This window comes from Cetorhinus maximus, chromosome 10 (genome assembly GCF_964194155.1).
Source record: "Cetorhinus maximus chromosome 10, sCetMax3.hap1.1, whole genome shotgun sequence".
NCBI classification, from domain to species: domain Eukaryota; kingdom Metazoa; phylum Chordata; class Chondrichthyes; order Lamniformes; family Cetorhinidae; genus Cetorhinus; species Cetorhinus maximus.
This window is the reverse complement of record NC_135888.1, coordinates 9,734,939-9,758,747: the sequence shown is the minus strand read 5'-3', so window position 1 is coordinate 9,758,747 and position 23,809 is coordinate 9,734,939. Positions and strand designations below refer to the sequence as shown.

General features: G+C 42.9%; 1 protein-coding gene across 4 annotated transcripts in view; it reads right to left on the bottom strand.

Annotated features, from left to right (window-relative positions):
* The window catches only part of LOC144685438 (ras-specific guanine nucleotide-releasing factor RalGPS1-like), a 911,907-nt gene that overhangs the window by 690,918 nt on the left and 197,180 nt on the right, over positions 1-23,809 (bottom strand). For all 4 annotated transcript variants that reach the window (XM_078549928.1, XM_078549931.1, XM_078549929.1 and 1 more), the window contains 3 exons: positions 7,601-7,684; positions 5,615-5,704; positions 2,971-3,063 (listed from right to left, as the gene is read on the bottom strand). In XM_078549928.1, the coding sequence (XP_078406054.1) occupies positions 2,971-3,063; positions 5,615-5,704; positions 7,601-7,684 (267 nt within the window). The remainder of the gene's footprint in view (positions 1-2,970; positions 3,064-5,614; positions 5,705-7,600; positions 7,685-23,809) is intronic.

Below are 23,809 nucleotides of genomic sequence, written 5' to 3'. Positions count from 1 at the left end.
AAACACTTGGACAGGCTTCCTCCTGCATTGAAAGGATTATTTAAACTCTTGAGTAGCTTTAACCTTTCGCACAGCTTTTAAAAGCCGCTTTGATCAAAACTGATCCAAGCAGAAACTATTTCCTCCACCCCCGCACCTCCTAGCTCCACTCCACCCTTATTTTCATCAGAATTATTGAGATCTGAGGACAGCAACAGCAAATGTTAGATTCAATTGCATTATTTGAACTCCCTCCGAGCTACGCAGTGCACTGCTGCATCCCAAGGACATGCAGGTCTTTCAGACGGTATCATTAACAGGTCTATTTGTGTGGTCAGGGGTGGAGTTTGGGTTTCACTTCCAACTGACGTTCCCAGCAACACCTGTGCAGGTAGTTACTACAAAAATATTATGGAGACAGGAACCAGGCGCAGGCCATTTGCTGCCTGTAACCTTTATGCCCACCTTGCTCATCAGGAATTGTCTTTTCTAACTTCCTCCCCATCTCATGCTTGTTTTGTGGGAAAGGGTGTTCTTGGCTTTTGACACCACATTTGATCCAGATCTCACAATAACATAATTGAGAAACTCACTACTGTACGTGACCACCATATTCAAAGGTTGCACTTTTGTGCTAAGGAGTCCAGCCATACCTGTTATGGAGATGTTGGTGGCAGCTCACGATAAGATTACTCAATTTTGGAAGATATAAGAAATGCTTCATGCCTTTGGGTCTTAAAAAAAATATTCAGGAGTTTGTGAATCTTCACAGAAAATTGTAGCTGGTGGATTTGAATGATGTTTGGCCAACTTTAAAAAAAATCCATTGGCTTGCTTTGTTTATCTTCATTATATTCATTCTGAGTTTATTAAACTAAAATAGAATTGGATTAGTTATTCACATATATTAAAGAGAGGACCTAATATACAAACTGTGAACTGTAGGCTGATTATAACCGTCAAGCTTTTTCATTAGAACAGAAATTGTCATCACGCAATGTATTCTAACCCACAAACACCATCAAATAGATATCAAAAATTGCAGTGTCACGTTTACAGACGATTCAGTTTAATTTTTTGTTTACATATGTTCTTTTGAATAGTTAGAAAATAACTTTCTCCAATAGCTCAAAATCAAACCTGTGAAACCAGAAGCAGCTGAAACAACTTCAACAAGACAGTGTTTTATAGGAGCGCTATCTGACAAAACCAGTCATCAAGCCAAAAGGGGCAACCTTATTTCAGGTGATTAAATGTTTGTCAGATGTTCGCTGATGATTGCTCAGTGTTCACTTCCATTTGCAACTCCTCAGATACTGAAGCAGACTGCATGCAGCAAGACCTGGACAACATTCAGACTTAGGCTGATAAGTGGCAAGTAACATTCACACTACACTAGTGGCATGAGATAACCATCTCCCACAAAGAGAACCTGACCATCTCCCCTTGACTATCAATGGCATAACCATTACTGAATCCCCCACTATCAACGTTCTGGAGGGCACCATTGATCAGAAATTGAACTTCACCAGCTACATAAAAACTGTGGCAATAAGAGCAGGTCAGAGGCTGAGAATTCTGCAGAGAGTAATTCACCCCCTGACCCCCCCCACAAAGCCTGTCCACCATCTACAAGGCACAAGTCAGGAGTGTGATGGAATACTCTCCACTTGCCTGGATGAGTGCAGCTCCCACAACACTCAAGAAGCTCAACACCATCCAGGACAAAACAGCCCGCTTGATTGGTACCCCATTCACCACCTTCAACATCCACTCCCTCCACCACCAATGCAGTGGCAGCAGTGTGTACCATCTACAAGTTGCAATGCAGGAGCTCATCAAGGCTCCTTCAACAGCACCTACCAAACCCGTAACCTCTACCAGCTAGAAGGACAAGAGCAGCAGATGCATGGGAGCACTATGACCTGCAAGTTCCTCTCCAAGCCATACACCATCCTGACTTGGAAGTTAATCGTCGTTCCTTCATTGTCATTGGGTCCAAATCCTGGAAGTCCCTTCCTAACAGCACTGTGGGTGTATCTACACCAAATGGACTGCAGCGGTTCAAGAAGGCAGCTCACCACCACCTTCTCAAGGGCAATTAAGGGATGGGCAATAAATGCTGGCCTAGCCAGCGATGCCCGCATCCTGTGAAAGAATAAAAAAAGTCTTGCAGCGATTCACCGAGGTTGCTCATTACCACCTTCTCAAGGGCTGTTAGGAGTGCACAATAAATGCTGGCCTTGCCAGTGATACACACACCCCATGAATGAATAAACAAAAGAGTTAATTTTTAAGGAGGGTCTTAAGGAAAAGAGGGAACTGGAGAGGTTTAGGACTGGAATTCCAGGGTTTATGTCCCGGAAGGCTGAAGCCACAGCAGCCAATGGCGGAGCAAAGGCAGTATGGGATGCATGGGGACAGGGCTGGATGAACAGAGTTCTCAAAGGGTTGTAGGGCTAATGGTGGCTGGAGAACTGGAAAGGGGTGAAGTCATGGATGGATTGAACATCAGGATGACAATTTTAAAATTGAGATATTGGCAGACCCAATGTGTGCAAGTAAGCAGTGGTAAGGAGTGAGCGGGAGTTGTTGCAGGAGGTTAGAATAAGGACAGTAAGTGCCTCGATGAGTTCAAATATATATTGGGTGAAGATGAGATTGTAGACAGGAGACCAATGGAATAGCATACATAATTAGTGAGCTATGCTGATTGCACCTAATTAAAATACACATGTCCCATTTGTTGGAAAATAATCTTTTCCTGTAACTCATCACTGCCAATTCCTCTACTAATAATTTAGATTCACACAAGTAAAAGTGCCACAGAATATATGATAAGGTTCCTTTTTTGAGATACATGTCGAGCAATCAGTACCTAGACCATGAAGTTCCCTATATATTTTTTTTTCTGAAGAAAATCGGAAGTGTACATTCTGATTAACTCACGCATATTTTAAGACAGTAATAGAAAAGTAAAACCAAACTTACTGCCCAGGTTTTCGAGAGCCTGAAGATTGGTGCACTTTGTAGGCCCGAGACCACGGCCATGAGAGAATGAAGGTTGTTTAATTCGAGCAACTTCTGGAGACAAGAACAAAATGAATACAATCAGCGATATTTTCTCCGGTAGAAAGGCAAGTCAAGCAACCTGGATGGCTCAAATTCAAGTCAGTTATCTCCTAGACAAAATTCGCTCTTGAAGCAATTTTTTTGGGGAAAAGTTTTGAACTCTACTTGGAAATGCAAGGAAGTTATTCCACCGCTCCATTTTTAAAAAAAACATTCGGCACCGGTTCTTGATGGAAGCTTTATAAAGTACGGGAGCAGGAATGAAACTGGATTATTTCAGTGCGGCTTTAAAACGCAAACTTTGTCAAGCCATCTCTTTGGAACTCAGCCAATCGGATTGTGACTATTTGGCCAACAAACAGTTGTCACTATTGATCTACCACATTAACAACGAGATGTTTAAAACCCTCCTTTTAGTTTTCAGTTTCTCCTCCCATGAAGGTGTTCCTTGCAGTGAATCTGAATTTGGTCCCAGTCCTGGTGTGTGAGACCCATTGCTGTGACTATTTCATTACTACAGGTGAAATCAGCTTCTCCAACAAAGCCACGGATCGAGCCTGGGAGGCTACTGCTCCTCTATGGCTCCTGGCTCGAGAAATTTGCTGAGCCAGCAAAGCCCAAGGGCAATTCTAACCAAACATTCCAGAACTTTCCAGAGTAGGATTAAAACGAAATCTACAATTTATAAGGCATTTTTTGTCTTGAAAAGGGTAATCAATGTTGAAAAACCATCTACAAGAATTTCAATATCACCTTCCAACATTTATATAGTTCTTTTAGTGTCGCAAATCTAAGGGCGGGATCTTCCGGTCCCACCAGCAAGTGGAAAGCATGGTGGGTGGGGGGTGGGGTGGGTGGGGTGGGTGGGGGGTGGGGCGGGGGGGGTGCTTAATTTGGCGTGAGGCCAAGAATCAGTTTCCCGACGTCGGGGTGAATTTTAGCAATAATGTTCTCGGGGCTTTAAAGGCAGGTCAAGCTTCCCAACGAACGTTATCGGGATCCTTTTGCATGCATTAGCATGTCATGCATGCTCATTAAAAGGCCAGCTGGTCAGAATTAAGCTCCTCCTCCAAATTAAGTTCCCCGCCAGCAAGAAATTAGAAATTTCACTTTTACCACTGCACATAAGTGAGGTAGGCTTGGCGGAGTAGACTTCTTTCATGATTAACAGTGAGTTGCCGCTGCATTGCCCTTTCTGTCTGTAAATGCCAACCTATTTCTGGAGACCAGGTGGTGGCAGTGCAAGCTGCTTGGAGGATGACTAGTAATAATAATAAGGAAGGGAGGAAAGGTTAGCGGGAAAGGGTGGAGCAGTGGCCGGCCAAACATGAAAGGGCTAGTGTCAGCTGTCCTGGTGCCCTTTAAATATGGCGTCCAGACCTTTGACCCCACAAGGTAGCGGCAGGGATGGCGACTTCCTCCCTGACCCCACCTTGAGAATCCACAAGATCCTCGCAGGTGCATATTTAATGAGCTGAACAGTGCAAGATCGCACGTGGGCAACCATCCTGCTCCCCACGCCAGCAGAAATCACTCCCACATCCACACCCACCACCGAACTTAGACTCCAGAGCGGAAAATTCCGGTCTAGGGTTCTTAACAGAGGAGGACAAAGAATCAAGGAGCACAGCATCAGGAGAGATGACAGAAGTCATTTGAATTTCTATTTGAATAGAAACAAATGCAAGGGTACGGGGAAAAGGCAGGGCAATGGCACTCGGTCATTATGCTCTTTCGGAAAGCCAGTGCAGACATGATGGGCCGAATGGCCTCCTTCAGTGCCATTAAGATTCTGTGATTCTGTGTAAGTTTTTTGAGGAACTTCCAAAGGTTGAGAGCAGCAGCAAGGTGGAAGAGTTTGAGAAGAGAGCTCCAAAAAGTAGGACCAAGGTTGTTCGAAGGCTGTGAGAGCAGATGGAAAGTGAATGTACAAAAGACCAGGTATGGAGGACTGCAGATTACACGCTCGGACAAACGGCCAGAGCAATTGCAGAGGGAGCAGATTTGTAACCAAAAGTGAGGATTTTGGAATTCAATGCATTACGGTACAGGAACTACAATAGGACATGAGTAATGGATCAGAACAATATCCTAGTGACAATACTGGAGATTGGGATAGAGGGTAAGTATTTCAGTGTAGTTAGGGGTGAGGTACGTTTGGAGGCAAGCAATGCTGAGTAGGTAGAAGTAAGTGATCTTGGTGATGGATAGGACATGGAAGCTCCACTCAGGGTCAAGCAGGTCATCAAGCTTACTCCCTCCATCGTTCATCTCAAGTGAGCAGCCAGTGAAAGGGATAGGGTTAAAGGTTAAAGTAGAGCTTTTGATAGAAATGAATAAGTTGGCTTCTCAATGTTCAATTTCAGGTGATTTCATAAAGCCATTTCCTAGTTATTTAATTTCAGTGCACCCTACTGGCTTTGTTTCTAAATCAATTGGAGTAAAATTGATCACTGGCTGTGAAAATGAGTCTAACCCTGAGGGGAGGAAAAGTGCCACCTTGAATAGAAATAAATTTTACATGTATCAAAATACTCTGACACGTCAACGAGGAATTTCTTACCTTGGCTAGCTTTATAAAATGGCTCAATATTTCTGCTCTTATTTTCAAGGTCTGAGCAGTCAGGATCTCTCGAACAATCCAGAAACTGACCTGCGAGGGAATGCACAAAGTTTAGCCATGTTTGAGAAATCTGGAGTGTGGAGTGTTCCATTATGAAGGAACCTTTTTGAGTCACAGACCTATCCTCTATGCAGTAATTATGCAGTGATACGGGCAGGCGTGATGGAGTGCGTGAAATGCACTGCTACACATTTTGTAATTAAAGTCTGACGGATGGAAGGTCGCTGGAAGGGTCCAAAAGTTAAGAGTTTACATGAGTAAATGGTTTCTTCCAAAGTTGAAGGAAATGCGACTGAAACTGGCATTCAGCTGTGAATACAATCAGCATGTGCACAGATCTAATACCAGGTCAATACTAGCAAGCAAAACGCAAAACAGGCTAATTTTGCATAAGTTCTGACTGCAGAATACATGTACTCTTCAATTGTCAGCACCCTGTACAAATGGAGTTTGGATTTATTATAGCATCACTTTTTCCACCTTCAATGCAAATTGAATATAATTTGGCAGTATTAAGCTCTACTCATAAAAATTACATTTTCTTCACTTTACTGCCATTAATCAACATCATTTTTTGTGCAACACACTATTAAGAATGAAAAATAGTCCTCCATCTGGTGTTACACCGTATATCAAAAGATGATTAGCCTATCAGTGTTCAAACAATTCATTGACAGCAAGAAACTGCACAAGATTAGGATGACAGAACTATCAAAGCTGTTGATACTACACACTTTAGTTTTTTTTGCTTAATTTTGTTTATGATTCCCTCTACAAGGGAGCTACCAATCTGAATTAATGTTTTAAACACAACTCAACAGTACATGCTGCATCAAAAGTTGCAGAGGGTAGTGCTGATGGTCATGCAATAGCTAACAAGCAGGTTGATGGAATTACTACTTTCCCAAATATCTGTTTCCTTTTCCTCTTTCTGTTGATCGTCTGATTCACAGAATAGGCTGGATTTTAACTTGCCTGAACCTAGAAACTGGGCCTGCGCTTGCTATGGAGTTTAACTCCGCAGTGTGCCTGCAAGGTCACTACCAGGCTCCCCACCCCAAACCCAGCTTGACTAACTGGTTTGGTTTCCAGCTCATGCCTTTGCGAAGGGGGACAATCCCCGGGGGGTCCCCGGTGAGAAGCAGTGACCTGGAAGGAGAGGGTGGTCGGGTGGAGGAGGTCGGAGGTCGGAGGTTAGAAGCTGGGATCGTAGACCTCGAGGAGACATCCGGCCGCTGAGGGTCATTCAGGCAAGGATCCTGGACCCATCTAGTAGGTGGAAAGGCACCCGGGATTCGATAGCCCTCGCCTCAATTTAGCTGCTGGGCTTAGGAAGCTGAGCCATCCATCATATCCAAATGGCGAATGAAAACAGAGCTCAAGCCCTCATTATATTATTTAAAGTGTCAACCCACTTCCGTGGAGTGGTTGGTCACCTGCTCACCTTGCCACCTCTTAAAACTGGAAGTGGGTGGGTTTGAAGCGGGATGCAGATTTTTTTAACACTTTAATCCCCACCTGACCCAGTCACTAATTGTGACAACTGGTTTGGGGAGAAGGGCTTGCTTCATTCATTTCATGCTCAGTTTTAAAGTCAAGCCTCAACACAAATCCAAATTTACCACAAAAAAATGAAGAGAGAATGGAAATTCTCTGGACATCATGTAATTTTCAAGACTCTTAGACCGAAGTGGCGTTGACGTTAGAGAAATGTCATCACCTCCAAATGACCAATGAATAAAGTGCAGAAACGAATAATTCACATGAGTGCATGTGAATGGAAAATCAGCTCACAAAGCATGGAACAGATAATCTTATAGACTTTCTTCTCTTACTGTCTGATTTACTCATGATATATGGAGAACATACAAATAAACTGCAAGATATTGTGCGACTCATTCACCGGACAGTGACTGCGGTACCTACTTGATTAAACCGTCTTGTAAATGCAACAATATTTGGTGCCAGGATATGTTTGTCCTTTTTATTCCATCCACAGCTGGTCAGCTCCTGGAAATCAATAATGATTTAAATGTTCCGTCAATATTTCAGGAAAACAAGAGTACAGATAGCTCACAGTTGGAGCATCTACTTCTATTGTAAACTGGCTTTGTCGATTTTGGTCAAATTATTAACCTACATTTGAAAAACTAGGAAAAAATTGCTACTGACATTAGTGCAAACAAAGTACAAGAAATGTACAAGAAATCAAAAATGGCATTTTCAGACTACTGGATGCCCATCATCTTTATTAATTCTCTGGTACAGTTTAGACAGATAACCTGCATATTAATCGGGTTATAGCTTGTTTGTGTTTTCCTCCTTGCTACTCTGGGACTGTGTTCAAAACAGACAACTCATTTGGGATCGTCTTTCTTTGCACCAATCAGAATTTGTGAAAACACTTGATTTGGGCTTAATGGCTGTAGATATGAAAATTTGAATGATAAAATGAAACGGAATTATATTGCTCGACTTTCCTTGCAGTGTCTTGAAAAAGCAACATGGAAGTAGCAAAATAGAGATACTTAGGAAACACAGACCCATTGTCCACCAGATTACTGAGGGGCAGTTCAAAAGCCTGGCCCAAAGCCTTTTTTCACTGCTCATCTTACTCATCCTCAGGAGATGCCTGTCTTCATTTTTCAAATGATTCAGAGGGAGATAAAAAGAGGCTGGTTTTATTATGCATTAGGAGCACAGCTTGTGCCGGTACACAATGTAAACCTCATTGATTTGGGACATGTTGCTAGCCAAAGAATTCCAATGAGCTCTACGTTTGGGACCAGGCCAGGCCAGCACATCTCTAAACATTGGAGCATCGCTGACTTTTGCAGGCCGGGACACCGCTGATGGCAGTGGTTTATTCATTTTTTTGGCCATTTTTGGTTTCTTTGCATGGCACCATTGCCTTATTCCTTTGGGTTGGGTGCTTAAATAAAAAGCTCGAAGTATTGACTTATAATGCTCTTCAACATTTTGCTTAATTTCTGGAGGTTTGACAAATAAGTGGTTATATAAAAAGCTCTCCTGATTACACTAACGTAAGGAATACTGTGCTAGTGGTGACACTGGCAAATGATAGAATAGGCAGGCAGACCTTTACATCACGGCCTGTAACTCAATATGATTCAACTTTGCTGCCTTTGTATATAATCACCACTCAACCTCAGCTGTTGAAAGTATATTGTACACATTATTTTTGGCTAACAAATCTTGCAAAGATAATTACAGACGTTTTCCAGTGCTTTTCCCTTTAAAAGAAAGTTATTTTGCCTAAGGATCCATTTCAATTTGCTTAATCTTTCTCTCAGAAAAATCTAATCCTAACCACATGCTGTAATCATGAGAGACCTGGCATCTCAACTGATTCTAACAAGATTCTAACTCCTAACGAGATAATCACGGTATTGGTTTGGATGGTTGCCCTAAAAATTACAGTTGATTTCTAGTCCTGTGTTTCTTCAGTTTCAGTGAAGTTATTAAATAAGAAATCAGCAGTACATAATGAATGGAAAACTGGCACAATCCTACATTCCCACCATCAGCAGCACCCTCAAAAGAATTTGGGCTTCTAATGATACAAGGTTTCAAAGTAAAGATGGTGGTGAGAGATATGGGAGGAGAGGAGAAAACCGAAATCAAAAGGGAAAGCATTGCCAACTTGTGATAAAATGGAAACAAAAGTGTCTCTAACGTCTTGCAGAGGGTTTGAAGAAATTGGAGATGGTTAGCATTAGCGATAGTTTGACTTTTTTTCCCCATTTTTGCTCAATGAAAACTGTTCCACCTGATGACTATAAACAAGAAGCAATTTGTTAACTTGTCCTGGTAATCAATAAATACCTCACACCCATTCTATTGGGAAGTCTCTGCTTCTGGGTGTTCAGTAGCAGGTATTGAGCAGGGCTTCCTTGCAGAGGAAGTCAAAAAGAAACAAAGAACTTTCCAGGTTTGTAATGGGAGCAGAAGGCTTGTACTTTTGCACAATGCAAAACTCATTAGATCATATTCTTAGCAATGTTTGGTTTCTTTGCAACTTATCATTTCTTACTTTCGTTTTTTTAAAAATTCATTTGTCGGATGTGGGCTTCATCAGCAAGGTCAACATTTATTACTCATCCCTAGTTGACCTTGAGAAGGTGGTTCTGAGCTGCCTTCTTGAATCGTTGCAGTCCGTGTGGTGAAGGTACACCCACAGTGCTGTTAGGAAGGGAGTTCCAGGATTTTGATTCAGTGTTGGTGAAGCAACAGTGATATAGTTACAGGTCAAGATGACTTAGTGGGAAACTTGGCAACGATGGAGTTCCTATTTGCTTGCTGCCTTTGTTCTTTTAGGTGGTAGAGGTTGCAGGTTTGGGAGTTGAGAAAGCCTTGGCAAGTTGTTGCAATATATCTTGTGGATGGTACACACTGCAGCCACATGGCACCAGTGGTGGAGGAGTGAATGTTTTTAAAGTGAGAATGGAGTGCCGATTGCGCAGGGTCCTTTGTCCTGGATGGTGTTGAGCTGTTTGAGTGTTGTTGGATCGGCACTCATCCAGGCAAGTGGAGAGTATTCCATCACACTCCTGACTTGTACCTTATAGATGATGGACCAGCTTTGGGGAGTCAGGAGGTGAGTTATTTGATGCAGAGTTTCCAGCCTCTGACCTGCGCTTGTAGCCACATTATTTTGTATGGCTGGTCCAGTTAAATTCCTTGTCCATGGTGACCACCACCACCCACCTCCCCCCACAAGATGTTGATAGTGTGGATTCATGTCAAGCGGAGTTGGTTAGGCTCTCTTCTCTGGTGCTGGTCATTACCTGGCACTTGCTTGGCACATATGTTACTTGCCACTTATCAGACAAGGCTGATGTTGTCCAGGTCTCGCACAGGGATGCAGACTGCTTTATTATCCCTGGGGTCACGAATGTACAATATTCAGTACCAATCGTCAGCGAACATCCCCACTTCCAACCTAATGATGGAGATATGGTTATTGATGAAGCAGCTGAAGATGGTTGGTCTTTGGACACTCAGTACCCTGAGGAACTCCTGCAGTGATGTCCCAGGGCTGAAATGATTGGCCACCACACTATCTTCCTTTGTGCTAGGTATGACTGCTAGGCTGTTATAACACTTGGATTTTGGTGTATTTTTAGCAATGCACCTCAATACAAAACACAGCAAAAAATTCTCAATTTCAAACCTAGCCATCACCAGGATATACAGGTTTCATTTTGTGGAGCTGTACCTACACAGTTCTGTGCTGTATGTACCTGGTGCAAATAAAGCTGGGGAGTGTATCACCCGCATTTCAATGAGGAAACTGCTCAAAACCTAACAAAGTCTCTCTATGTATCAGCACTGTATAAAATGTGGCTGTCAAAATTAGTTACAGTCACGATGCATCAGAAGAGCAACTGTAGCCCACGTGTCTTCATAGGTGACAATGTTTTAAATCACCAGTTGAAGGGCAGGGGGAGGAGTAGAGAGGGAGAGAAAAAGAGAGAGAAGGAAAGGAGAGAGAGAGGGAGAGAAGGAAAGGAGAGAGAAGGGAGAGAAAGAAAGGAGAGAGAGGGAGAAAAAGAAAGAGAGAGAGAGGGAGAGAAAGAAAGAGAGAGACAGAGGGAGAGAAAGAAAGAGAGAGACAGAGGGAGAGAAAGAAAGAGAGAGAGGGAGAGAAGGAAAGGAGAGTGAAGGGAGAGAAAGAAAGGAGAGAGAGAGGGAGAAAAAGAAAGAGAGAGAGGGAGAGAAGGAAAGGAGAGAGAGAGAGGGAGAGAAAGAAAGAGAGAGAGGGGGGAGAAAGAAAGAGAGAGAGAGGGAGAGAAAGAAAGAGAGAGAGAGAGGGAGAGAAAGAAAGAGAGAGGGAGAGGGAGAGAAAGAAAGAGAGAGAGAGAAAGAAAGAGAGAGAGAGAGAGGGGAGAGAAAGAGAGAGAGAGAGAGGGGAGAGGGAGAGAGAGAGAGAGAGAGAGAGAAAGAAAGAGAGAGAGAGGGGAGAGAAAGAAAGAGAGAGAGGGGAGAGAAAGAAAGAGAGAGAGGGAGAGAAAGAAAGAGAGAGAGAGAGGGAGAGAAAGAAAGAGAGAGAGAGAGAGAGAGAGAGGGAGAAGGGGAGAGAAAGAGAGAAAGGGAGAAGGGGAGAGAAAGAGAGAAAGGGAGAAGGGGAGAGAAAGAAAGAGAGAGAGGGAGAAAGGGAGAGAAAGAAAGAGAGAGAGGGGGAGATGGGGAGAGAAAGAAAGAGAGAGAGAGAGGGAGAAGGGGAGAGAATGAAAGAGAGAGGGAGAAGGGGAGAGAAAGAAAGAGAGAGAGAGGGAGAAGGGGAGAGAATGAAAGAGAGAGAGAGGGAGAAGGGGAGTTAAAGAAAGAGAGAGGGAGGGAGGTGACTACACATACCAACATAAGGTCAGAAAGTCAGAAGGGACCACAGATTACTTAAGAGTGAATAGACCTACTCAGAATAACACATTGACCAGCTGTGTAAATGCTTCTTCACTAGCATTGACTCATCCATCTTGTATTCTTGTGTATATCAATGTTAAAATAGTACCCCGAATGTTCAATGTCTCTCCTCAACTGCTTGCTGAGTCACAACTGTTTCTTCTCAATCTGAAACTGGAGCATTTCATTCCAGTTTAGCAGGATTACTATGTACTACGTCAAAACACTGGGCTGGACACTTTTTTAAACAGGAAAAATGAAAATGTTGAACATCTAAAAACAACTGTTTGCTTTTTGTTAAGCAGAAAAATGCAACGTCAATTATGGCTTTCATTGACAAAGAAAATCCATAAATAAATAATTGACAAAACGCATTCAAATTAACCCTAATTTGGGCTGAAAATGCTCAACAGGTTCTGATTGGGTTCCAATCCAGTGCTGAAATGTGCACTTTTATTGGGGCAGAAACTCATGTTAAATCAACAGGAAATTATTACAAGTGTTTACAGGATAAGATTGCCATACCCACAAACATCATAAACATTCAGCATTTTTACATTTTGGTACTGATCCACACCCAAATTACGATTGCTAACTGTGAAGGCTTGAGCCCATTCCACCGATACAAAAAGTTACAATGCTAAATGACTGGTTTCTGGCGGTACATTTCCTTTTAGCGTCATTGTTTGCCTTTCTGGAAAACACGCACCCACTTTCGTGGAAAAGGCAGCAGCGTTACCATCTCTTCTGCTTACTCAGCTACGTGGTTCGAAAGTTAATGGCCTGGATTTTGGTCAGCAGCAAAGTGACTCACTGCTGACCTCAGAGAAAGCTGCCCACAAAAGATCTAGTGATTTCTACGGGGCGAATGTCGCCCTTCCCAGCATCTACTTCATCCTGCCACCAGTTGCAGGAATCTCCGGCATCCAGCAACTGTGATGTCAACAAGCAGCCAATCACAAAGAAGAATTCCCACAAACAGCAAAGCGGGGAGTAATGACGGCATTTTATCATACACTTCTATATATATTTTTTTTTACAGAAGGCAAAACAAAGAATGGGACATAAACATGGGATGAAGTCAGAAGCTGAAATATCGTAAGCAAACTTTAGAAAAAAAAAGTCTGTGGAATTTTTTAGCATGCAATGGAGGAATTTGACATTCCACAGATATAAAATCAGTTTTTCAGGTCCAGATGAGTGTTCAGCGATAATTACTGCTTAATAAGCCGTTCAAAACAAAATTATATATCAGTCAACTTTTCAAGGGTTTTTAAAGTGAGACTCTGCAAAACAGTGGAAGTTCATGCCAAATCTCGGACTTCAATCATTTCCATCTGTGAAGTTTTCAACAGCGCAATCTGTGGAGGAGTGGGGTATCAATGACAGCCAGCTCTGCATTTCCACTTCTTAACCGCACGTGTGCAGGTGGCAGATGTTCCTTTCAGTGTCACAGTGTGATGACAGCGAATGCTGACAGTTGCACTGAGGTTACAACTGCAAAAACTGGGATAATATCAATAATCAAGCCTTCGTGTGCTTAAAAAAAAAGACTTCAATTCATCTTTCAGTACCCGTCAAAGATCAGCAGGGAGTTCTTCCATGTCTTGGACAACGGTTCTCCTTCAACTATCACCACCAAAACAGATTAACTCGTTCATTCATAGCTCATGGGACCATTTGCAGGTCCCATCCCACACTTACCGGTAGCACACCTGCCTACAATATCTTCCTGGGGGCTCTACACAAAACTGTTTGCTTTATTGGTCCATTGTTAAAATCCAACATATTCCACCTCTCTCTCTCTCCACACAACCCCAATAATATTCAGACTGTCCCCCAAAGCAAATCTCCAACTCTCCCATGTGATTGGTGTTTATTTATTCCCCAGTTACTTCCTAATTTTACCCTTCAGAATCTGCATCTATTTTCTCAGAAATCTTGTTGGAACACAAGAATGAAATATCCATTGCAAAGAAAATATTGCGCTAATGAATTTGCAGGATACGTATTTTACCACCAGCTGTACAGAACCCACCTCTGATCTCCTTCTTTGACACGATTCCGGCTGGTAGATTAAATTGCTGCAGGTTCAAGTTCACAACTGGGACAGGTCGGTGTAGATTGAATCATTAAAGAGTGAATCCCCTTCTATCAGCTAGAGACAGGACACGCTTATTCAGGTAGGCTACTTCTGAAGCCCTCTGTCTGGGCACAATTGTAAGAACTATAAGAAATAATCACATTTGCATGTCCCATCCCACATTTGATGGCAGCACCCCTCCCTACAAGATCTTCCTGGCTCACCTCCAAGTTAAGAGGCCAGAGAGGTGCCAAAGCCTTGGTAGGACAGCAGCACCAGCAGCACAGGTGGGTGCTGCCGCAGTAGGACAGGGACCATGAGGGCGTCTCCATCCTCTGAAGAGACCTTGATGTTGTTCAAAGATTCACTGTGGCCACAGTTGCCAGGCCGTCCCTGTGGAGGGGAAACCTCTCCAGAAGATGGCCTGCAGTCGCAACTGTGGCCCACTGATCCCTGTACCCCTGATGGGGGGGTGGGGGGCTCCCATCAGTAAGTCACCTCCCGGGCACCTACTGGGCTTTAGCCTCATTGGGCGGGCGGGGTGGGGGGGGGGCCAGCCACCACCAGGAAGATCCCGGTGGCATCCCCACACATGGGCACTTAAATATGTAAATGAGCCATCCGCCGCTGCCAGGATAGGTAGCGTCTGGTGGTGATGACCCGCCTCCAGGGAGATCGCTTGGAGATGGGAATGGAGGAGGGATGCCGGCCCAACGCCCTTGTTTCAAAATGTCTTCCCGGAATGTTCCGCCATCTTTTCCAGTCTTTTTGTGACTTCTGAGAGGACCTGAGACTCCCGTCTAGTTGAAATGAGCCGGAGATGGTGGGGGTTGGCACTAAACCCTCTGCCTGCCATGGGTGTGGTCGCCATGTTGGCCAGGGCAAGTCAGGCAGTTGGACCCATTTAATGTGGAAATTGGCATCCCATGCCATGCATAGGATCCAGACTTCCGACTTAGGACCGCACTGGACATCGGGTGCATGCCCCGCGTCCGCTCTGCCCAGTGCCAGCTGGAGGTCCAGCCCAAGCGGAGGCCAAAGTTGCCATTTGCTTTTGTGGAGCCGATAAGTCTCGGGGGCTCTGCACCGTCAGCTTTGTGCGGCTACCACACAGCACGTGACACGCCCTCAGCAGCAGTAGGCACTTTATCCAGGCTGGGCCCTTGGAAAGGAAGATATAATGGGTCCAACTTTAAAAAGGTCCAGCAGTAGAACTGCTGAAAACCGTTGAATGGAAAAAATAAATGAACGTATCAACAGAAGAACCGAAGAACCACAGAGGCCCCAGCAAACAAAGCAGCCGCTAACTACAAATCACTCCAGATGAACCTGCTGGGAAGTGGATGCTCCCTGTAAATGGACGCTGAGCTTGCGTGAGATGCAGGGACTCAAACACATTTTGAAGCAATCCACCGGTTTGAACAAACTCCAGGGCCATCCTGAGCCTAAAATTGGGTTGCGCACAAGTTCACCGGCAATTGCCGATTCTTTTACCGGCTGCCCTTTTAGCCTGAGCTCAATGGAGCCAGTGTCCACAAGAAGGACAAACCTGGAGGAGCAAAGTTATTGTGTTTTCTCCAAAGTACAATAAGAGCGATCGAAGCGACAAATTTTGAAGGGCAATGTGTTTATATTAGAGAGAAAATGAAATCTATTGAAACCCCATTGAAGTTTCGCGAGTCACAGAAAACACTCTCAATCATATGCACTGGTTATGACTGCTGTTGGAGATTAATAACATATCACTCACAGTGCGTCAGCATCACGGTGTCAAAAAACTGGAATTCCCTACAACTTTTATCATTACAGGGACTTGAGCCATTGACACCTTCTCAGTGCATCCAAGAATGGGCAATAAATGTGATCTTTCATACTTAGCTCACAACTCTGGAACCTAAAGCGAATCCTACACTAAAATGTTTTCCTGCTAAAATCTGGTTTAAAGAAAAATCTGACAATTTTTTTTTTTTAAAGAATTGTCCCTGCACAGTTACTTCACTCCAATGGAATACGCTGTCAAGTTATTCCCATAGCAAGACTTTCATCAAGATATTTATGGCAACTTCAACTCTGGTACTGCCATGTGGATACATAAATAACCTTCAGTTGAAATGTTGTAGAGTTTCTGTACCTGTTCAAAACACTGCAGTTATCAAATACACCTGAACTGGTTCAATTTGCATTTTGAGCTCATGGAGGAATCATCTGCAGCTTCAGAATGGGTCACCAAAATATACACGCCACAATTTGTGTGAATTGTTAAAAAGATAAACAGCAGCATAAAATTTATTGCCTTGGGTCCAATTAAACCTGATTCAAGAACACCTATAACGCTGATGGTCTACTGTTTTTCTTATAATGGTAGTAAAGCTACTAAATTAAACTGGATCTGTCCACATATAATTGGCTAACTGATATCTTGGTTGTGGTGGCATTCATTTGAGGTGAATCCATGTTGCAATCTGTGGGATTTATTTTTTTATTTGTTCACGGGATGTGGGCGTCACTGGCTAGGTCAGCATTTATTGCCCATCCCTAATTGCCCTTGTTCAGAGGGCATTTGAGAGTCAACCACATTGCTGTGGGGTCTGGAGTCACATGCAGGCCAGACCAGGTAAGGACGGCAGATTTCCTTCCCTAAAGGACATTAGTGAACCAGGTGGGTTTTTACGACAATCGGCAATGGTTTCATGGTCATCATCAGACTTTTAATTCCAGCTTTTTATTGATTTCAAGTTTCACCATCTGCCCTGGTGGGATTCGAACCCGGGCATTGCCAACACTCAAAATTAATGCAACAACACAACATGCAAACTACACATTGATACCTGGCAATAAGATCAATCACTCTTTGAATATCTAGTTATAGATTCCAAACGGACTAAAATGTACCTATGGTACAGACACCGAGTCAATCAGCGGCTTATAGGTAAGAGTTTAGGGTGAGATGAGGAGAGAAGGCAGAAAAACAATAAATGGCAAATCCCAGATTGAAGAAGAGGAACATAAATGTTATCTGCAAACGGGGACATTACTTGTTTTGACTCTTGCCAGGGCCTAAAAAAAACATGCTGCTGGCAAGCCAAATGTTCCACTGCAGTGTTAGATCAGGTACATGGACTTCTCCGAAATGACGATAGCAAATGTGATTGTAACTCTTGGGCTGGGATTTTCCATGCCCACTGGCATCAGGCGCGTTTGGTGGCGTGAGCAGACAATATGGCGTGATCGGTTTCACAACGGCGTGAAACCAGTTTGCGATCGTCCACTCAGCCCACGAATGGCGGATCACACCTCCCGACATCAGACATCAGGAACCTCACTGTAATACATCTGCATATCATTATTAGGCCTGCCCACCAGAATCATCCCATGCACTCCTCCCTTCACCCCCAGCTGGATCATCCACCCGCCCACCCTCGCTGGCAGGAAAACACGCCGACGTGTTTCACAACAGCACCTAAGGGACATGCACCTGGCGGGCTGCACTTCGCTTGGGATTTCAAGGTTTGTTTGCCTAACTTGCTTCGGTCAGCACTCGCAGTCATCAGCGCCAGGCTTCACAGACAGCACCACATCACTTTTAGGGAGCTTCATGGGTAAGCCTCTACCCACTAGCTCAGCCATATGTGGGTGGCTTTTCGATGGCTACAGGGCTAGGGCTTACTTGGCGAAGGGGGAGAAGTGGCCTCAGGCAAGGGAAGAAGCTGCAGGGTGAGGGATGGACTGGGGAAGGAGGGTATCCCAAAGCATGTGCGGGGCCACATGTTGACCTGTGCAAGGTGATGGCGTGGCAGGCAAATGAGACCCCGCCCACCATCGAAACAGCGTGTATCCCGGGAATGCATAATTAATGGGGCAGGTTTGGGACGATACGGTGTGAGAAGCTGCCATTGCAGCCAGTGAGTAAAATGTCATTTTATCCACCCGCTACAACACTTAGTGCAAATCTGAGATGATTCTACCCTGGGAATCAAGCCCCTTCACCAATTCCAAAGTATTTCCAACTTTTCTTTGAAAACTTTTTACTTCAGGCAGGCTATCACTTGAGCTTCTGCTTTGATTAATATTATGTAACCAGGATAGCATGTGCATGATTCTAGAAAATAAAAATTGGCGAGAAAACTGTTAAGGAAATAAAATGAAAATCATTCAATCTTTTAACAGTTAAAAAACAAGCCACTTAATGAAGAAAACCACATATTCATGTACTTGTATAAATTTTTTCTCTTCAAAAGACAGTAATTAAGCCGCTAAACAAATCAATCACTATACTCTTTTTGGTACGTTTTCTTTCATTTGATCAGTTCACAAAATTGGTAATAGTCTGTTAAAAGTCTGTTAAAGTTAGACCAGATTGACTTGTGGTTTCTTTGGCGGGACTGCAAACGTGGATCAGCTCCAGCCTACAGGGAGCCTGGGGTTCCAGTGACTCCGTCTACTTTGCCTTTCTCTTCGAATTGAAAGCCAAAGTACTAAAAGTAATGAATATGTAAATGTTGAGGTGATGAGGCAGGTCACTGATCTGACCAAACTGCACAAAGTATCCTTTTGTAAGTGACCGGCAGTGTAATCCATCCCGACTGCCTCCCTCAGTCCAGCATCCAGGAGCTTAACTTTTATTGGATTTCAACATCTTTGACATCAATGTAGATGAGGAACAGTCAGCGCCTCATGACCAATGTATGTGACACTCCACTCAGTAACCAAATGCTAAAATAATTCCCCTAACGAGTATCCGCAGCTTTCTTTCCTTCACAGCCAGACTAACTTTGAACTCCCACTGTGTCCAACTTCAATACACCTTTCATAGGGAACTCTGTCAAAGGCATTTTTCTGAATCTTGGTACATATGGTTTACGACTCTCCACTTGGGATGCTACTGGCTTAAGGAGCTTCATCATTCAGGAATCTCCCCTGCTAAACCGCGTTTACTGTTATCGATCAGGTTATTTTAATTTAAAATACTCAAATTTGATCCTGATGATTTATTCCTCTATTTTCCAAGTATTGATGCTGTTGCCCAAACCAGATTTGGCTCTTTACTGGAATTAGCAGTACTTGAGTTTATTTAGCCTAATCTAATAATGCATTGGCTAAGTTTCTAAACAGTTTATTATTCTGCTACCTTTCCTCCCCATTAGATTTTCCCCACATGTTGCATTTAATATATATTTCATCAGATCGTGGATTATTACAGCTGTGAACTATTTTCCTATTTCACAATGTTAGGTCAGGAAAGTGCCACCACATTCCTTAAAAAATTCAGAAAAATTCTCATTTTCTGCTTCGTGTGAAGTGACCTTGTGGTTTCTTTGTATGTGGTAAATCGCTGACTGTTTTGAAAAATCAGTGAAAACTGGAATTGCATAGGTAAATCAAAACTGTTTCTTTGGACAAACTACAGAACTGAAGTATCCTTCCAACAAAGGGGGAGAGTTCACAATTATGCTGAAGGCTTACCCTTTTTAAAAAAAGAGGTGAGTGGCGAGAACGATTGAAACACTTAGTTATTTTTAAGCTTAACTTGCTATGCTCAACGTTAGCAAATGTCCATGTCACACAGCTATACTGGCAAAGGTCTCGGAGCAGATTATCCACGCTCTCCTCTGGGGATTGATTGTGGCCTAAGGAGACTGAATAAGTAATCTTTTGGATAGTTCAAGTAACTGCCAAAACCACCAAACCTGGCTCACGTGGTTTATAAAGCTGTCCAGACCCAAAAGTGTTGTTGTCTTGTGATATTCATTATCCTGTATATAATTAATAGTTAGTGGATGCTTCTGCGCAGAATAATGATACATTGCTAATATTTGCGGACAAGCAACACATTCTACACTAAGGAACAAAAGCCTCATATCACTCTAGGACCAGAATATTATTGGCTAGATACTTTGTTCTGAACGAAAAAGTTGCATAATATCCCAACATCTAGACTGAAAACAGATTTTTCGATATTTTATGCAGACATAAAAGTTAACCAACGTATCTGTACATTATCCAACATTGATGTTTGCGCTTTGGAATGTTCATAAACTCAGAGCCCCGAATCCTCTGATCCACAGGAGAGTTGGAAAATGTAGCTGACTGTTCTAGCATCTGGCTGCTTTAAGTTATATTGAAAGAGTCGGAAACCATTACAATCCATACAGGCTGATCCATATCATGTAATTCAAATTCGAATAATATTAAATTAAATTTGCGTAGTAATTTGCAATTACAGCAAGCATATGGCTAAAAAACAATCATTCAATCATAAACAGGCTAAGAAAATGCTACTTTAAACAATTTTACAGGTCATTTTTCACTTATAAGTGAAGGTTTTGTGTAATATTATTCCCTGGGTCTGTTTTGGGCTAGCTATTACACTACAGCATGCAAAAATCATATCTTTCCTAAACATCTGTTATTCATTGAGGTCGAATGAGTTTGCCTGCATTACAAAACTAATACGACATTTTCAAATAAAATTTACATAAAATTAGAAAATCTTCTTAGTTTCATTGTAACTTTGAAATATTTGTTGGAGGATATACCATAAAACCGGAGTCAGGCAATTCAGGAAAGAAGCTTTGGAAGATTCCTTAACAAAAGGGTGGTAGAAGTTCTCTTCCATAAAAGAGCAGTAGATGTTAGCTCAACTAACAATGAGATTGATAGCTTTTGCTAACTCAATGTATTAAGGGATATGGAGCCAAGGAGGGTGGATGGAATTAGGATACAGAGCAGCCATGATCAAACTATACGGTAGCAGTGGCTAGAGGGGCTGAATGGCCTACTCCCATCCCTATATTTCTAGAAGGGACAATTAATAACGGTGTTCTGCAGCCACGTATGGTTTTGGAGCCTCTATTGGAAATTACAGTCCCATTTGATGGGAACTATTAGACGTGGGCCACAATCGGCACCCAGGGAACAAAACAACATGAGGGTAGAAACAGGATTATCTGTAGCACTGGGTTTGTCTAATAGATTAGACCAGTTATACAGACAAAACAATCCCAGATATTTGTATCCATATTCACAGTAGATAAAGGGGACAAATTACCAGTGGAACAAGGGAATCTAAACATAGGCCATGGGGGGGGGGAAATTGGTGCATTTAATACAAGCAATGGAGAAAATATAGGAACTTAAAGTGAACAAATCTCCAGGACCTCATGGCTTCCACCTCAGTGTATTAAAACATGAGGAAACTTCAGACATATTGGTCATGACTTCCCAAAGTTTCCTGGATTCAGGAATTGTACCTTGGAATTGGAACACCGGAAGGGAGAAACCAGGTATTACAAACTTATCAGTTTAACATTATTGATTGGGGACATTACTTGGAGTCTATCAGAGACAGGCCTCGATTTTAGCTCTGGAAGGGATCGATGCGTGTGTGTGTGTGTGTGTGTGGGGGTGGTGGGGGTGGTTGAGGGGTGCCAGGGTGAGGGGCAAGATCACATGCTGAGGCCCAACAAGGTATTAGCTTCTTTTCCTCATTTACAGATGAAAAATTGGACTCCTGCTCATATAGGAATCAGTGCCCGACAGGAGGCCACACCAGGGACTCGGGTGAGCATTTCCTTGCATAGGTTAAGTCCATCGGGCAGCTCTGTGGAGGAAATCCCAGTCAGGGTACGGAGAAGCCCGGGGATGAGGTGGCCAAAAGCTCCCTGGAGCTCAGAGAGGCAATAAAACTAAAAAAAAAAAACACCTTCTTTGAGTCTCTTCTAGCTGGCCCTGAATGTCCTTCCTAGAAGGTTTGGCCTGTCAGGGAAGTCACCACTGCAGGGTCCTTGAGAGGGTGCAGAGGAGATTTACCAGAATGGTTTGTGTGATGCAGGATTTTAGGTAAAAGGTTAGGTTGGAGAAGCTGGGGTTGTTCTCTTTGGGGCAAGGGAAATGTTAGGGAGGTGTACAAAAATATGACAGGTTTGGATAAGGCAGATAAGAAAGAACTGCTTCCATTAGCTGATCATACAAGGACTAGTGGACACAGATTTAAGGTTTTGGGCAAGAGATACAGGGAGGATGTGAGGAAGAACTTTTTTTTAAACAAAGCAAGTGGCGATGACCTGGAACCCTCTGTCCGCGAGGATGGTGGAGGCAGAGACAAATCAATGATTTCAAAAGGAAATTGGGTGGGCACTTGAAGGAAGAGTGGGGTGGCGGGTTTGATTGGATTGCTCCACAGAGAGCTGGCATAGACACAATAGGCCGAATGGCCTCCTACTGCCGTAAATGACTCTACGACCATGTGCAAATAACTAAAAAGCTGGTGCACAGATAGAAAAAGTAATAAAAAAGACTAATGGAACTATGGCTTTTATACAGAGAGGGTTAGGGAAAAAAACTGAGCAAATTATGCTACAGTTACACAGAGCTTTAGTCAGATCCTATCTAGAGAACTGCATTTCATTCCAGGCCTAAACACCAGTAAGGATATATCAGCCTTGGGAAGGGCAGAGCGCAGGTTAACATGAGTAATACCAAGCCTTAAAGAGTTAAATTGAGGCTAGGTCCGACATTCTATTCTTTCGAGCTTAGGCAGCTGAGGGGCGATCTGATCCAGGTCTTTAAATGATAAACAAATTTAGAAGGGTAGATAGAGAAAAACTATTTCCTCTGTTGGAGAAATGCAAACCAAAGAGGCAAATTTTCATTGGAGCTGGGCCATTTAGGAATGAAATCAATAAACAAAAGGGTGGTGGAAATCTAGAACTCAACCCTCTAAATGACTGTGGATGATGGATTCATTGACATTGTCAAAACAGAGATCGATAGTTTTTAAAATATATATTAACGTAGGGAATCTGGAGCGAATGTAGTAAATGGAGATGATGTAGAGATCAGGCAGGGTCTAACTGAATAGTAGAACAGGCTTAAGGAGCTGAGTGTCCTGCACCAATCTTTCGATGTGCCTATGAACCTAATGATAGATGCTGTTCTTGACATTGAGGTTTGCGGCTTGGTAAAATGGAATGTTTTTACTGGCTGGACAGTCTGCCTGCAGTCAACTAGCTACCAATAAGGAAGAATTAATTTGCATTTATATAGCATCTTTCATGGCCTCTGGATGTCCCAAAGCACTTTACAACCAATGAAGTCCAGTTGAGGTAACTGTTGTAATGTAGTTCCCTTGCTGTTACCCAAACTGAGATTGTGGAAGTATCTTGGCTTATAAGTAATATGAGCACGATTTCTTTCAAGATTCTTCAAAGTTTACTTGTTTTAAAAGTTGCTTAACCATGTTGACAATGTGTTTAATTTATTATTCCACTTCCACTATAATTACTGCTATTCCACAGTAATTAGTGGGTTCATGGCTGGATTATAATTAAAAGCACTAACTGTTCATCAAGAGGTAAAGGCAGCTGAGAAGCCTACTGTAACAGCATTTTATAAGTTATTTTTAGTCATGCTAAGCTCTGAACCCTTCAACACTAAGATTAAAAAAGGGGATTTGCGAACAGTCCTAAAAACATAACCAATTTCCCGTAACCTCACCCACGCGCCCCCCGCCAAAAAACTCAGTTTCAAAGTTTGCAATCGTTAGTCTGTGGGAAAGCTGCTGCCTTGAGGATCTGAATTATCAAACGAGCAGTGGAAAGAAAAATCAAAGTGTTCCTTTTTCACCATAG